This window comes from Lipophrys pholis (genome assembly GCF_963383615.2).
Source record: "Lipophrys pholis genome assembly, chromosome: 2".
NCBI classification, from domain to species: domain Eukaryota; kingdom Metazoa; phylum Chordata; class Actinopteri; order Blenniiformes; family Blenniidae; genus Lipophrys; species Lipophrys pholis.
In genome coordinates this window covers 21,281,074-21,296,167 of record NC_137636.1, presented here as the reverse complement: position 1 = coordinate 21,296,167, position 15,094 = coordinate 21,281,074, and the positions used below count along the sequence as shown (strand labels likewise).

Genomic DNA, 15,094 nt, shown 5'->3' with positions numbered 1-15,094 from the left:
AATTGAAGACAAACTGATTTGACGTGAAGTTGCCGTTCCATTGTAGACCCCAGGAATCCTTCAGTTCACGTCAACTTGTCTCTGGACCTTTAGAAATTGAATCACTTAATCTCTGACTCAAAGAGGATCTAAGGCTCCGTTTAAGTGATGCTTCAACTGAAAACTCATCGTTTTTGCGATTTCGTTTCATAAACGTTTTGCATTTACACAGCAACATTTTGAAAACAGTGTCACAGTAACACTGAAAATTATGTAGTTAGCATGTTGGGCCACTAGTTGGTGCTGTTGTTTGTCTTTGTAATGAAACCACACTCACATGCAGCAGAGAACAATCCGCTCTAAAGATTAACAATGGAAGAACATGGACATTTGTATGGACAGACGACCAAGATGGATTGTTATTACAGTGACGGTCAACTATAAAACTACCAAGTCCCAAGAGGATATGGACTGAGAGTCAAGACAGTCTGGAGGAAACGTCCATCTTATGTCCAAGGTTCCATCTTAGGAGCCGTTTTGAAAATGTTGCATTTTCAGTGGCTTCAAGCGCCGTCGTTATGAAAACAAGACACCCAAAAAGCAATCCGTTAAGACTTTAAATCATCTCAATCATAAAGGCAATACAAGAGAAAGCTGTTGTAATCCCTCTAATCTCTCTGTCTTACCAGTTCAGTACCTTTTTTTTTTTTTTTTTTCAAAGATTTCAAACTAAATCTACTTACTTTTCGGTCCTAACATACCCACTCCTGATTATAGTGATGTGACAGTGATCAACATGATTGAGCTGGGTCGACGGTCTCCCCGTCTGCAGTATGGACAGGGAATCCATAGAGCAGACAGTGTTGCTATTATCCATCTACTCACACATTTGCTGAATTTTCTTTTCTACGGCTGCGGTGCGCGTGTACAGTCTTAGCATTCCCACTATCTTAAGGAGTCGGAGCGTTATCAAAAAGATTATTTTTCAGTGGCTTTGAGCACCGTTGTAAACAGATGACCAAAACGCAACAAAGATTTAGCATTTTCACTGAAAAACACTGCGTAAACGAGGCCTTAAGAGTTTAATTTGAAGACATGTGCTCATGATGTGCAGGAGATATGAGAATAACATGTGTAAACAGACAAGGCATAATAACAATCATGTCACCGCTGGAGCTCAAACAAAAGCAAGCCAAACATCACGTCCCAACATATTTCAGGTATTCGGATGGAAATTACTTTGCTCGCCTACAAGAAAATAGTCTAAATACCCGACTGGAAGTGACTGAAAAGTAAACTCACATCTACATACCGCTTCATCCTCCAAGAAAATGCTGCTTCGCTGCAAGATTAAAAAAAAAAAAAAAAGTAGCATTTAACACTGCAAAAACCAGAGTTTCTTTTCTGTATCAATATTAATGAGTTCGAGGGGTAATTGCTGTGACAAAGAAGCAACACTGCATGCAGTTGCTGAGAGTGTAAATGAGAGCTGTGTGCCAGGAGCCGCCTCAGCTTCTTTTCTGCATCAGGAAGGCTCACATTACCGAGACCAATAGGTCACATCGATCGGGTCGCTCCTCCAGTCAGATGCTGTTAACTGGTCTTAATGGAACAAGTGTCTTTCCAGTAAACTTAAAGACATGCGTAGATCAAGAAACAGACACACAAAGTCAACATCAGTATCCGGCTTTTTCCTGACTTTTTCTCTTCGAGTCGGTAAATGCTGCATTTCATCCATGTACTGTACCTGTCCATTTATCCATGCCAGCCAAACTACGTGTTAACTCCCAGTCTCTGAGCTTGCAGTGTTTTATCTGCAGGTGATAATTAAATAATCATTGGTGTGATGGCCGTTATGTGCCTGGCGTCTCTCCTCCTGACACCCGAGCATCTGTGTCTTCTGGCAGCCGCGGTGAGACGCGCTCACCGTGCCTTCGTCTATATCCCGGCACATGAATCATCATCACGAATGCCATTCAGTTTAACCTCTGTTGTAAACACACAACACTTTGACACCTTGTACAGCCAGGCTCCCGCTGTGAAGGCTGCCGTTTCCCTTTTGATCGCACGGTATTAGCAGGATTCCACCTGGCTGCTTGTTGCATGTCACTGAGGAAGGAAACAAGAGTCTGGAAGCTTCCTTTAAAAAACCTACCACTCCTACTTTGCTTGAGTTAGCACTGCATTATAAGTATGGATACACAGTACTCTCAAAATCTACCAAAAATATCCATTACTTTTCAACTACACTGAAGTGCATTATTAATATCACATTAATATCTACATACAAACACATTTCTCATGCAAACAATAACTTATATCAAAAATGACACTATGACAATGTCTTTTTAACAATCTAGATTTAAAGCTGAAACTTTATGTAGATTAATAGATTAAATTTATTGGCTAAAACAGGCAGATCCGATAGTTTGAAGATGAAAACTTGTGATTTTAATAATAGACATGTAAATCACATGCTGTAAATTATATATGAGCAAGTGTGGATCACATACTGAACAAAACAATCAATACAAGACGAGTTGCAGTGATCATAAGTACTTCATTACTGACAACAGACTACAAAACCATGTGTTTTTTTTACTTTTTGTACCTACAACACAACTATATAATTTTGAATAGCTACTCAGGGCTGAACGGATTTTGTGCAACTAAAACTAATCTCAAGGCCTTCTACCAACTCCCATCAAACCTGAAGACATAAAAACTCCACTGACCTTGAGTCAGCTTCCGATTCAATCTACCGAATTGTGGATCAGTTCCAGGTACAACAGGATCACAAAATCAAACGGGATCGAGGTTTAAGGAAAGAAAAGCACACTGCAGCAACTTTAAAACGAAACACTCCAGAGATTGAAAAATAAATATATTTGGAAAATCAGTAGAGCTTGAAATTAATGTGTTTCAATTTCATTTATGCTGCTATACATCACGTGTAAATCTTAATCTCTGTGCGTATTTACGCACGAAAATGATCTAATCTAATGCAAATAACGGTGTGAGTGGAGGAAAATATTACACAATGGGAGAAGGAGAAACGGGAGAAATCTTCAAGCGCCAGTGTGGAATTTGCAACAGCGGGAATGCACAGAAGAATTGCGCACACCTTCATTCCAGCGTCTCTCTCTCTGCCATACACAAGCTGGTCACATTTCTCCCTCACACACACACACACACACACATATACACACTCCTCTCTTACCTCTTTTATCCTGGACTTTCACCGCAATCTCCACCAGCGGCTCGGTCTCCCGGTCCAGTTTCCGCGATATGACTATATCCCCGCTGTCCCGGCTCACGCTCACCGGGGAGCTTTCCGCGTCGGGCTCCATCAGTTCGAACGTGGCCGACTGGAAGCGCACCGGGTTCAGGTTCATGACCACTGATCCGATCCCCGCGTCCTCAGACACGTTAATGAACACCGGGTTGTCTGACTCCAGAACCGAGCGCGACTTTCGGGACGCTACTTTATTCATTTGCGGTTTCCGTCTCTGGGGAGTCGGAGAGGGGGCCACGGGCCACTGCCGCGGATTGATTTCCACTGCGATGCTGTGACTCGTGCGCGGCGGCCATCCACGGTCCCGGGCGAACACATGAAACTTAATGGGTTCATCCAGACCGAGGATGGAGTCCACCAGGAGGATGTCTCCGCTCTTGGGCACTGCGTAGAAACTCCCGTTTTTGGGAAGAGCGAAGTAGATGAGCTCGGCGTTCTTGCCGCTGTCAGCATCGCGCGCTGTGACCGTGTAGACGGCCGTGCGCAGCGCAGTGGCATCGTCCAGGCTCAGCCTCACGCTCACATCTGGGAAAGTGGGCTGGTGGTCGTTCGTGTCCAGAACGTCCACTTTGATGGACGCCAGCTGAGAGATGAGCGGAGAGTCGTCTCCGTCCTCCCGGGAGAGTCCTGCACACTGGCCGCAGCACAAGCCCAGACCCAGTGCGTATTCAGCGCGCTCCTCCCGGTCCAGGACCCCGGACGTTTTCAGTAAAATGTGCCCCCGCTTGTGATGAGCCAAGACGCGAAAATTGTCGCTCCCTTCTCCTAGGAGTTTGAAGTGCGCCGCGGATGCGCCGGGCTCCCCAGGACCGCACAGCTTCTGCGAGTTGAGCCGCTTCACCGGGACGCTCAGCCCGTTGACCCGCGAGCCCGGAGCCGAGTTCTCGAATACGTGGCCGTGGAAAAACGGTACCAGCTCCACGGTTCTGTTCCCCACCGCGCACGGAAGAAAAAAATGCAAAAAAGCGACCCAAATCATGACTGGATGTCTCTTTGGCTCCACTGCACTAAAGCGCCGGTGTCTCACCGAAATCCATCGAGGGATAATTCTCCCGGTTCCCGTTACGATCCAAAAGTTTCCTCAAACCGGAGGCAGCATGCTTCAACTTTATCTGTGTGCGTCCGCGTCGTGCGTCTTTCCTCTCTGCTCTCCTGCGCTCCTCTGACTGCTGCTTCACCAGCAGCTCGGGCTCTCTGTGCGCGTTCCAGGAGCTTCACTGCTCGAATGCGCGCTCACCTCCGCTCGCTTCCCTCGCGCTCTGCTGCGTGCGTCGCTTCACACTTCATCCGCGAGTTTGCTGCAAACTGTGAACAGCGACGATAACTTTTCTTCAATCATTGATCTTGATCTATTTTGTAACTCAGACTCGCACGATGCCGATGAGAATGGATCACCGCGGACCGGGTTGCTTCATGCACGGAAACACTGGGGTCAATGCATTTGTTACAGACTGATGCGGCTTTAAAGGAAATTAACTCTTCAGCAAATCGTGGACACGAAGTCAACTGGTGCGCGCGCTCCATGCACAGACCAGGACTACAGCAGCGCGCGCGCCGAGGCGCGTCACAGGGAATCCTCGGGGAAACGACCCCGACCTCCCTTCTCCATTGATCAATGCCCAGCCTTGCACATCCATATCCATCACTCTTCTTTCCAATAACTCACCAGTCTAGTGGATTATAATAATGTAGAAATCGCTGCCGCTATGTCACCGAGATGCTACAGGGTCTTCATCATCCGCTGCCTTTTGTTGGTTCTCTGGTGGTCCAGCGAAGTTGCAGGCAGCCAAATGAGAAACATATCAGGTTTCACTCTCATTGCTTCTTTGTTAAATACCAAATCTTCAAGCCCCAGTATGGATCCCTGTTAATAAACCTGAGACTGTTCTTGGATCTAAAGCTGGCAGCGCAGTCATTATCTCCTCCAAAGCACCAGCCTTCCGTCTGTTTTTTTCCTTTTCTTTCTGTGCTGTTTGAACTCCTACTCACTAAAACACTGCAACCTATGCAGTTTTGAAAGTTGAACATCAGCAGTCCTCGGATGACAAGAGTTTACAGCAGAAAGAAGAAAAAGAGGAGAGTGTTCATAAAATTCACAATAGAGTTGGGTGTAGGAGTGGATTTCAATCTCCGTGTTTAACATGCCATTTAGAATATGGATGTGGAGGTGATGAAATCACTCTGCAGCACAGGCCGAGGTAATGGGGGGGACCAGGGACTGTGTGGACTCCCGCAGTGCTGTTATGTTATCTCATTGGCCACTCTGGATGTGATGTCAATCATTATCATGAGGATAAAAAGTCAAAGCTACAGATACAGCCATGACCTGTTGGCTCAGAGAAAATCTTTAGTTTGGGCTGATTTGGGACTTTCTATATATGCATTTTGTTTTTGTGTCCTTTGAAAATCCTAAACTAATAATTTAAGGCTAGTGGATGAATTTACATGACGATTCAAGTGAAAGCACAACGTTTTTGCGTTTGCGTTTTGGAAAAGTTCTCTATTTACATGACAATAGCAAACATACTGAAAAAAAAGTTCATGTATTAACCCATCTGAAATAAATCCACTCCCAGGAACCTAACAGACAGGACAGGAGGTCACCAGCACCGTCAGGTCACCAGCACCGTCAGGTCACCGGCACGACTGGGTCACCAGGTTACCAGCACCACCACCGGCCTTCAGCAACTACAGAGAGGGAAATAAAACACATCAGTGGGGTTGTAGCAAAAACTATGACTCAAAACCTAACAAATTATATTGTGAAGAAATGAAAGAAAAGATTCTAAGGGAAGGAGACTAAACAATCCAACCAAAACAATCACCTAATTGGAAACAGGATTTCTGAAATTGAATCAATCACTAATTACATAAACAGACAAAACAAAAATACAGACAAACATGTACAATCAACCCAAGAATAACTGAATAGGACTCACACACATTCATTCAGTACAAAAGGGGTCTAGAACCCTGGTTAAGATCGTGCCCCACACATGCCCACATCATGCAGCAGAGTCACCCTCAGACATTGAACCTTCAGGCAAGGCAATACAGCATCGTGGTTCTGTGGGAGTTGAGCAGCCGTGGAGACAAAGCAGCAGTAAAACTAAAAGCAGATTGCACTGACACCTTTAGCATGGAAAATACCATCAGCAATGCTAAGTTCATTAAACATGATGTGGCGCGCTCTACACTTCACACCCCTTATAGCAGTAGCAGAGACACACACTCACATGAGGAGGGAGGCAAAGCAGACCTCAGGCTGCGACCACACTAGGATTAGCCACCTGATAACATCAACCACTGTGAAAAGAGAGAGAGAACACCTACCACGGCCTAACGTAGGAGCACATACAGGGAGCATGAAGTAGCACACACCCAGTCGCCCTTCAACAAAGCGCCAATGACTAAAGCACACCGACTGAAACAACCAGCGAGAAGGTGAAGCAGCATGCAGCTACGCCTGTTGGCCAAATGACCTCTGACCTGGAAGTGGAAGTAAAGGAAGAACTGTTGGGAGGACCAGGGATTTCATACCACTCTATCTCATCACCAGCAGCACTCCATACACAATGAGCACATGAAACAGAGAGCCGGGACCGCTATGCTGCTACATTATTACAGTGATTGTCAACTACAAATCTACCAAGTCCCAGGGGAATATGGACTGGGAGTCAAGACACTGTGGAGGAAACTTTGTTCTTATCGTCCAGTTACTGGGCCTGTGCACAATAACTAAGCTGAGGTCCCACTGCGCAGTACGTGCCGGAGCGAGGCGGGTTGGTACGACAAAGCAAAGCTTCCCAGACCCAACACTGTTGTGTGGTGGAACCACAGAGAGTACGGTTAAAATATAGACGGGGTTGAGAACGCTAGGTATGCAACATCATTACGCAACAGTTAACAAGGAAGTTGCAGCCGCAGCTCAGGCGTGTCCGTTCAAGCAAAGCCGCGAGCCTCCATTTTCTGTGACACAGTAGAAAACTTTCTCATTCGGAACAGCAGCGTCCCGCTCCTGCCGAATCTCCTCATCTCGTTATGTAGAGGAGCGGCTGCACCTCAGTGGAACACCAGGGGGCAATGTAACGCGCTGACATTTCATTAAACCCAGGTAACTAAACAACCAGTGAGCACAAAGCGGCATATGTGAACAACAACAGAAGGGTTTATAAGGCCGATGAGATATTGGAATATTGCTGCTTGTCCAGAGTGATGACCGTGACTGACCAATCAGCAGACGGCGGCTTTGTAGGTAGATCCTCCTTATGGAACCGCACCAATGTGCTAGCTATCTCAATGGAGGGGTGACGAAAAACTAACGGTTCTCTCGTTACCATCTCCAACTTTTGTCAGTGTTGACAAACGAAAACCCGTTCCGCCCCATCACATCCCTGCATATCCTGCGCGGTGACCTACGTGGTGACCATAACCAGGACCAGTAGCAATGCTCCCGCCATCGACACGACAATGGAATTGGAATCATTTTTTAAAAAGTTGCGTTTTCAGTGACTTTGAGCACCGTCGTCGTGTAAATGGACACCCAAATTGCAACAATTGTTAACCTGTAAAATGAGGCCTAAATGAAACAGGTCGCTGAAGTAGGGAGGGGCAAGGTTATGGAGGGGCTTGTAGGTGAGGAGGAGGAACTTGTATTGAATGCAATATTGCGCAGAAAGCCAGTGGAGCTGTTGGAGGATGGGGGTGAGGTGTTTTCTGGACCGGGTGTGAGTGAGGAGGCGGGCTGCAGAGTTCTGAATGTATTGTAGTTCTTGTAAATGAGTGGTGGGGAATCCATAAAGAAGGCTATTGCAATAATCGAGTCTGGAGGTGACAAAGGCGTGGATGAGTATTTCGGCTGTGGACAGGGAGAGGAAGGGAGGGACGGAGGCGGAGCAATATTCCAGAGGTGGAAGAAGCATGTTTTAGTAATATGTTTGATGTGAGATTGAAATGAGAGGGAGAAGTCCATTATGATGACTTGTAGACTGTATTCCGGACAGTGGAATCGATGATTTCAAATTTTTTTGAGCTCTTTTTAAAACACTTGGCAGACTCATAAGCTGCTACTATCTTCTATCTGGTGACCTCAGGCAGCTCTTTGGATCCCACCGTGGTCGGCACTCTCACTTCAGTCAGGAGAACAACAAACTCCATTTCTGAGGTTTAAACAAGGCAAGCCTCCTGCGGAATGCTCAATGTTTGAATCATGTGCATCTGACGCGTTACAACTCTGTGTAATTTTAGCAATCTTAGGTGGCAATAACTGTGGGGTTATCCTAACTTATTCCTCAGCAGAATATACATTTTAAACCATTTACATTTTACAGACAGTTTTTAAAAGCATTTCTTCAGTTTTAATTGTTTCTTTATAAAATGCATAGTGGTCTATCTTTTAACCTAATCGTACTGTAAAAACACCTTTTAAAGAGACCACTGTAACCGGGGGAAATGTTCCATGTTGACAGTGGAAAATGAAGAAGTGTTCGCCAACACCTTCTTCACAAAGAAGGAATTAACTTCGCTAACAAAAGCAAAATGAAGAGAGAATGTAAAATGGTTATTTCTGCCGAGCCGTCTAAAAATGAACCGTCGGCTTCACACTTGCTTTGCAGTCAGTAGAAGCGTGTTGATGTGAGCTACTTCGCCTTCTGTGGTCTGAAATGTCGAAGAAGCTGCTTTCAGCTTCTAAACTGAATCACTGCGCTGCACGTAAACTCCTCAGGAATTCTTCAGTGCAAAACAAACGACTGTAAACGAGTGTAAATAATGAGCAGCTTGCAGCCTTGGCTGCACTTGATGTTTTCTTTCTCCTCCACTCGACGCACATACGATCCACCGGTGAGCTGCGTTCATTCCACTTGTTTAAGGCTTCTTCGCTCGCTCTGGGAGATTTCCTCTAAATACAAGCCCGTGCTGACCAAACTGAAAACATAACGCAACTAATTACTACTAATTACATAAACCACAAATACAGATCTTTCCACACACTAAACATTAGATTTTTATGTGTAACATTAAAACATTGTTTGATTTGCATATCTCATCAGCGCATGCATGCATTTTGATTTAATTTGCATTTAATTAGATAAAACAACGTGGCGTGATTGAGCGAAGGCTGTTCTTCAGGATAAAGGGCTTGCTGAGAAACGTCTGACTGTTCTAAAGGGTTAAACTGAATTCTTCTCTCACATCTTGTTTGAGTAGGAAGGGTCGGCAGGTAAAAGGTCAGAGGTCAGTTCTGAGCAGGTTTGCATGTTCTCTCTGTGCATAAAAACTAAATAATGTCACAGAAATAACAGATTTCCAGCATTTCAGTGTGGAGTTTGCACTGTTTCTGATACTAAGTGATGTCTGCTTCCATGGAAACAACAGAAAGACTGAAAATTACGTCGTTTTCATGTTTGACCTGGAGTGGGTGCTCTCGGGTGTTTTTTTGTAATGAAATCACACACACACACATGCAGCAGAGAACAATCCACTTTAAACGCTAATAATGTTCTGTTTTCCCCTGATTCCACGGAGATGGAGTGAAAGTGGTTTTAAAAAGTTGCATTTCCCCTGTTTCTCCAGAGTCTTTTTCACAAAATTCCAACCTTGGGAGCCTTTTGGAAAAAAAAAAAAGTTGCATCTTCAGTGACTCCCAGCACCATTGGCATGTAATCGCAACCCCAAAGATCTAGGCAAGTGTTCTGTGTTCACTTCTAAACGCTGCAGCGTAAACAGGGCCTCAGTGTTCCTCCCTGTGGTGACCTGGCATCACATCCAGCTCGTACCCGAACTTCGGCTCCAGCCTGCATTAGGATGCAATGAATATGATTTTAAACTCGACAATTCCTGGAGCAATTACAAATTCACATCCGCTGCGAAATCCCAAGCATGAGCTTTAGTCTTGTTCTTCATTGTTGTATTTGACTGGATCGTGCAGACTTTTAAAATTGATCTTGTGCTGTTTTGGTTGATTTTCATTTTTTGCACATATTACTTCTTTTGTCCCTCTGATAACTTCAAGCCTATCAGCAGACAAATAGCAAGGCTGATATTTCCACGTAATATCATAAGAGAGAGAGAGAGAGAGAGAGAGAGAGAGAGAGAGAGAGAGAGAGAGAGAGAGAGAGAGAGAGAGAGAGAGAGAGGAGCTCCAAACACAGATTGGTCAGCTGTTAAGCATGACTGTGGAGTAATATTCTCCGCTGTGGCAGCGACAAAGGCCCAACGAGCAACAGACTGAGTCATCCCCCCCCCCCTCTTTCCCTCGCTCCTCTCTTAGTGTGTGTGTGTGTGTGTGTGTGTGTGTGTGTGTGTGTGTGTGTGTGTGTGTGTGTGTGTGTGTGTGTGTGTGTGTGTGCGTGTAGTTGTCGTTGGTTTTAAAATAAAGCTCGGTGTGTAGAAAGCAGAGCTGTTTGCTTATTCGCATGGCAGCATCGCAGGCAGCTTTTCAGCAAATCGCATTTCACATTCCGGCTCAGGAGGCCACTGGACATCTTAAGACATGAGCACCGAGATCATCTGATGCACGGCTTTGTACTTGCAGTTGGAGCGGAAACTGAATTGTCTCAACTCATATGAATGCAGATGCAGTGGGATGGAATGTTTTTTCTGTTAATGTCTCAGACCTGATTCCTTTAAACCTTGAAAGTAACAGTTTGCTGTTGAATTGTGGAGCCGGTATTACTGCAACACAAACACAAAGATGCCTGGTTCATTTTCCATAATGAATGTAATGTTATGATAGTCACAGGTATGTCATTGGAATGTGTACTCGGCCCCCTCCACCTTTTCTCACTGTTCGCTCATCAGTGACACTACCTAAGTGACCGACAGTGAAACAGCCTGCCGAGAATAAATTCCACATTTGCAAGGTTTTGTTCTAGCAAAAGCCTGAACATCAATATCACAAAGAGCAAAGAAATTATACTACATTTTGCAAAAAGTGAAGCTTACTGAAGACACTAACCTCCGCATACAAAGCAAATAAGCAGAGTCTGAGCTTCAGATTTCTGTTTGCCACACCTCAGCTTGCTGAGCACATCATAAACAGACCACGAGAGAGGAGAAATCCAGCTGTATATTTAGCTTTAATCGTTTTTAAACGTTGATTGCTGCAGGTACTGAAGGGACGCCGTCAGTGGGACCAGGCAACGACTTTGATTTGGGGGCTGTTGTGTCTCCATGATGCTGGTTCTCGTTTGTCTCCTTCCCCACAATTACCAGAGTAGCACAATTCAATTCAATTCAATTCAATTCAATTCAATTCAATTCAATTCAATTCAATTCAATTCAATTCAATTCAATTCAATTCAATTCAATTCAATTCAATGTTTTTACAACACAGTGATTTCAAGGCACTGTGACAGTGAAAGACCAACAATTCAACATGAACAAGTCGAGGAGATGGTGGAAAGGAAAAACTACCTTTAATTGAAATAAACCTGCAGAACCGGACTCAGAGGAGGAGACTTTGTGTTGTTCCAGTTGGTGTTAGAGGACAGAGACAGAGACAGAGACAGAGACAGAGACAGAGCGATCTGTAGGGAGAGGAAGCTTGAGATTTTGCACAAGACACAATTAAAAAAAATTCTAAATCACTGTGTTTTGAAAGTACTTTCCAACATGTGAATATAATCACGTGTTACTGTTGAGATGTCACTGGAATAAAATGCTCGTCTATACGAAACAGATTTGATGCAATAAATGTAATCTGAGAAGTTATTTAAAGAATATAGGACAGTGAAAGACTTGGTAAAACTCAAGTCATGACATTGTATTTTCTTTCAGATATCAATGTGCGCTGCACCAGATTAAAGTTCCAGAGCCCATTTGAATAAGATTTACCTTGGACTTAAAGCTTATATGTGATGCATTTGTAATAAGTCAGACTGATGTATATGTCAGTGATTTATGCTGCCGACTGGAGGAAATCGGTGAGGTGATATACTCTATCAGAGTATTACTGTGTGAGGGATCACTTTCATTTAGTCATTCGTGCGTCAGCAGTGATTCTAGACTTACTGGATTGGACGGCGCGTACATTGTAATGTCATGTGTTGTTTTTGCTCATCAGTACAGTGGCCCAGAAGGGCCAACAACACAACACACCAACAAAAGCCGCAACACAACAACAAAAGTCGCAACACAACAAAAGCCACAACACAACAACAAAAGCCGCAACACACCAACAAAAGCCACAACACAACAAAAGCCGCAACACAACAACAAAAGTCGCAACACAACAACAAAAGCCACAACACACCAACAAAAGCTACAACACACCAACAAAAGCCACAACACAACAACAAAATTCGCAACACAACAACAAAATTCGCAACACAACAACAAAAGCCGCAACGCAACAACAAAAGCCAAAACACATAAACTCTACATAGAAAGGACCCGGCTGGGATTTGAACCGGGACCTTCTCGCTGTGAGGTGAAAGCGGTCAATGTGGACGTGCCCAGTGGAACATGTATTATCACATCAGATCAGATCTGCAGTCTTTATTCTGTCGTCTCCTACTGTAATTGATATGGACTCAATCGCGTCACCTTGATGATCGATTCGTCTGAATCTGTGCCGTGGTTGCTCGGTTGATCGTCCAAACAGTGCTCAAATCTGTACGGTCTGACCTTCAACGCTCCCGCGAATACACTCTTACGTGGTTCTTCTATAAAAACAAATCTTGAACTACCACTGAATAGTGTGAAATGTCAGAAAATGATTCTGTTTCTTTGCTTTGCTGTGCGTCCACCGCATCGTGCGTTTTGAGGCTGGCTTCCTGCACCTGTTACTCCCGCTACGCCACAGCAAGATGGATGCAGTTGAGAAAGCTTGCTCCACGGTGATCGGGAATGACGACTTAATGTCACTCGTTTTTCATAGTTGTTTACTAGTGGGTGACAGCAGTATGACAATAACGCTTTAATATTGAAATACTTGTTTTTTTAATTGCTTTTTTTTACCAAAATGTTTTGGTGTCATAAGGTCTTTAAATTTGACATGTATCTTTTCTGTAGATGATACAAACAAATCACACATCTTAAGCAACAGGTTTGATGTTTTCTCTGGAATTTTTCAAACATATTTTGCCTACTTTTCACAACGACTTGTTCCATATCTAAGTTTTTCTATTTTATGTCTGGAAAGACAAATAGATTTTGGAGCAGGAGCGTCCTAAAAGCTGTGTGGGTGTCAAAGAAATGGGTGTATGGACAATGAAAAAGCTCCATTTTACAGAAAAACAGGACATCTTCCTCCTGATAAGTCATCATTTAGACATTCCTCGCTAGTTGGTTTGGCACACATTGACAATTTGAAGGAATAAATGCAAAAAAAACACCTGAAAAAACCAGCACCACATGGAAAATCGATCGCTGCTTGCCCGCCTCCCTCTACCTCTTGTTCATTTAGAATCTCAGGTACACTAACATTTAAGCCTATCCAGATGCACTGTGTCATCATATCAGCAGAAAAGCCATCATTCTCCCTTCCTTCTTATCGCGAGTCGGAGTCACCGATATTGTCATACACGGATCCCCTGGCTGCCCTTGTCACAAAGTTTGGCCACGCTCGACAGCGAGCCGCAAAGTGAGAAACGCTGGCACCAAACCTGTCATCTTCCATTCATTACGGTGACAAGTGACAGACTGTGCTGAGGATCATTCAAATCCACGCAGACTCACTAAATCTCAATAAAGTGGAATGTCAATCTGGCTCCTGCCTCGTCTGGGGTTTGTCCCCCTAGATCGAGAACAAGCTGCTAGATTGACACAACACACACTCCCCTAACTGCTATTGATTACTGGGCCCACCCACTTCAACAAGCTACCCAGCTCTAATTCTCTCTCTATCTGTCTTTGTCCTCCTCTCACATTGTCTGTCTCATTGCACAACCAAATTTCAATTAGTGGATTATCTGCTGTGGAACAGCGTTGACCCGCCCAAATCAGGCTTTTTCTCAAATTAAACATCATCTCTGAGCCTGTTGACACACGCACGCACGCACGCACGCATGCACGCACGTCGGCGCACGCGCACACACACACACACACACACACACACACACACACACACACACACACACACACACACACACACACACACACACACACACACACACACACACACACACACACACACACACACACACACACACACACACACACACACACACACACACAGAGAAACGGGAGCAGATACAGCAATGCTGGGATTCACACGGTGTTTGGCAGAAAAAATAAAAGAGGAAGGTGTGAGTTCATTATCCAGATACAATTTCTTTCTCTCCCCCGTGCAACAGGAGAGCCATCAGGGGAAATATCTTGATAGGACGATAAAGAAAACAGAGACGGGGAATATGCTCAGTAGCGATTTGGAAAGGGGCCAATTGGACTTTCGCTGCAAACACAATGTGGAGGTCCACCGGGCTGTAAATTGGCCGGGTGTGATGTTGGCATGTGCTCGTTTGTATGTGAGCACGTGGGGGTGTCAGACTGTGGCTGGGGACATTCCACAGTGTAAATCTATAAACAACAACATATTTACACATCTCAGCGCTGAATCCCAATCTGTTCTCATTGTTCAAGGGCCACATGGTTTTTAACCTACACGGATTACACGGCTCTCGTCTCCATGGATCTACTTAGATAACATAAAGCCTATTCCACATTAATTGATGATTAATATTAACCTTAAGTGTAGTTTTGATGATTGATTTTTGTACATATTTTTTGAATCTCACCAAATATGCAGATGACCTGGATAATCACTTTAGTTCAGGATCAGAAAACTCTGAATCTGTACCCTATATTTGGCGTCTCATA

At 44.4% G+C, this 15,094-nt stretch overlaps 1 protein-coding gene across 1 annotated transcript in view; it reads right to left on the bottom strand.

Annotated features, from left to right (window-relative positions):
- Nucleotides 1–4,438, bottom strand: part of LOC308106697 (neural-cadherin) — a gene marked incomplete at its 3' end in the record, with an annotated part of 401,833 nt that extends 397,395 nt beyond the window's left edge. Inside the window, 1 exon segment of the mRNA XM_080458585.1 lies at nucleotides 3,200–4,438. Coding sequence (XP_080314711.1) covers nucleotides 3,200–4,253 — 1,054 coding nt within the window. The 5' untranslated portion in view covers nucleotides 4,254–4,438.
- Between the last annotated feature and the right edge of the window lie 10,656 nt (nucleotides 4,439–15,094).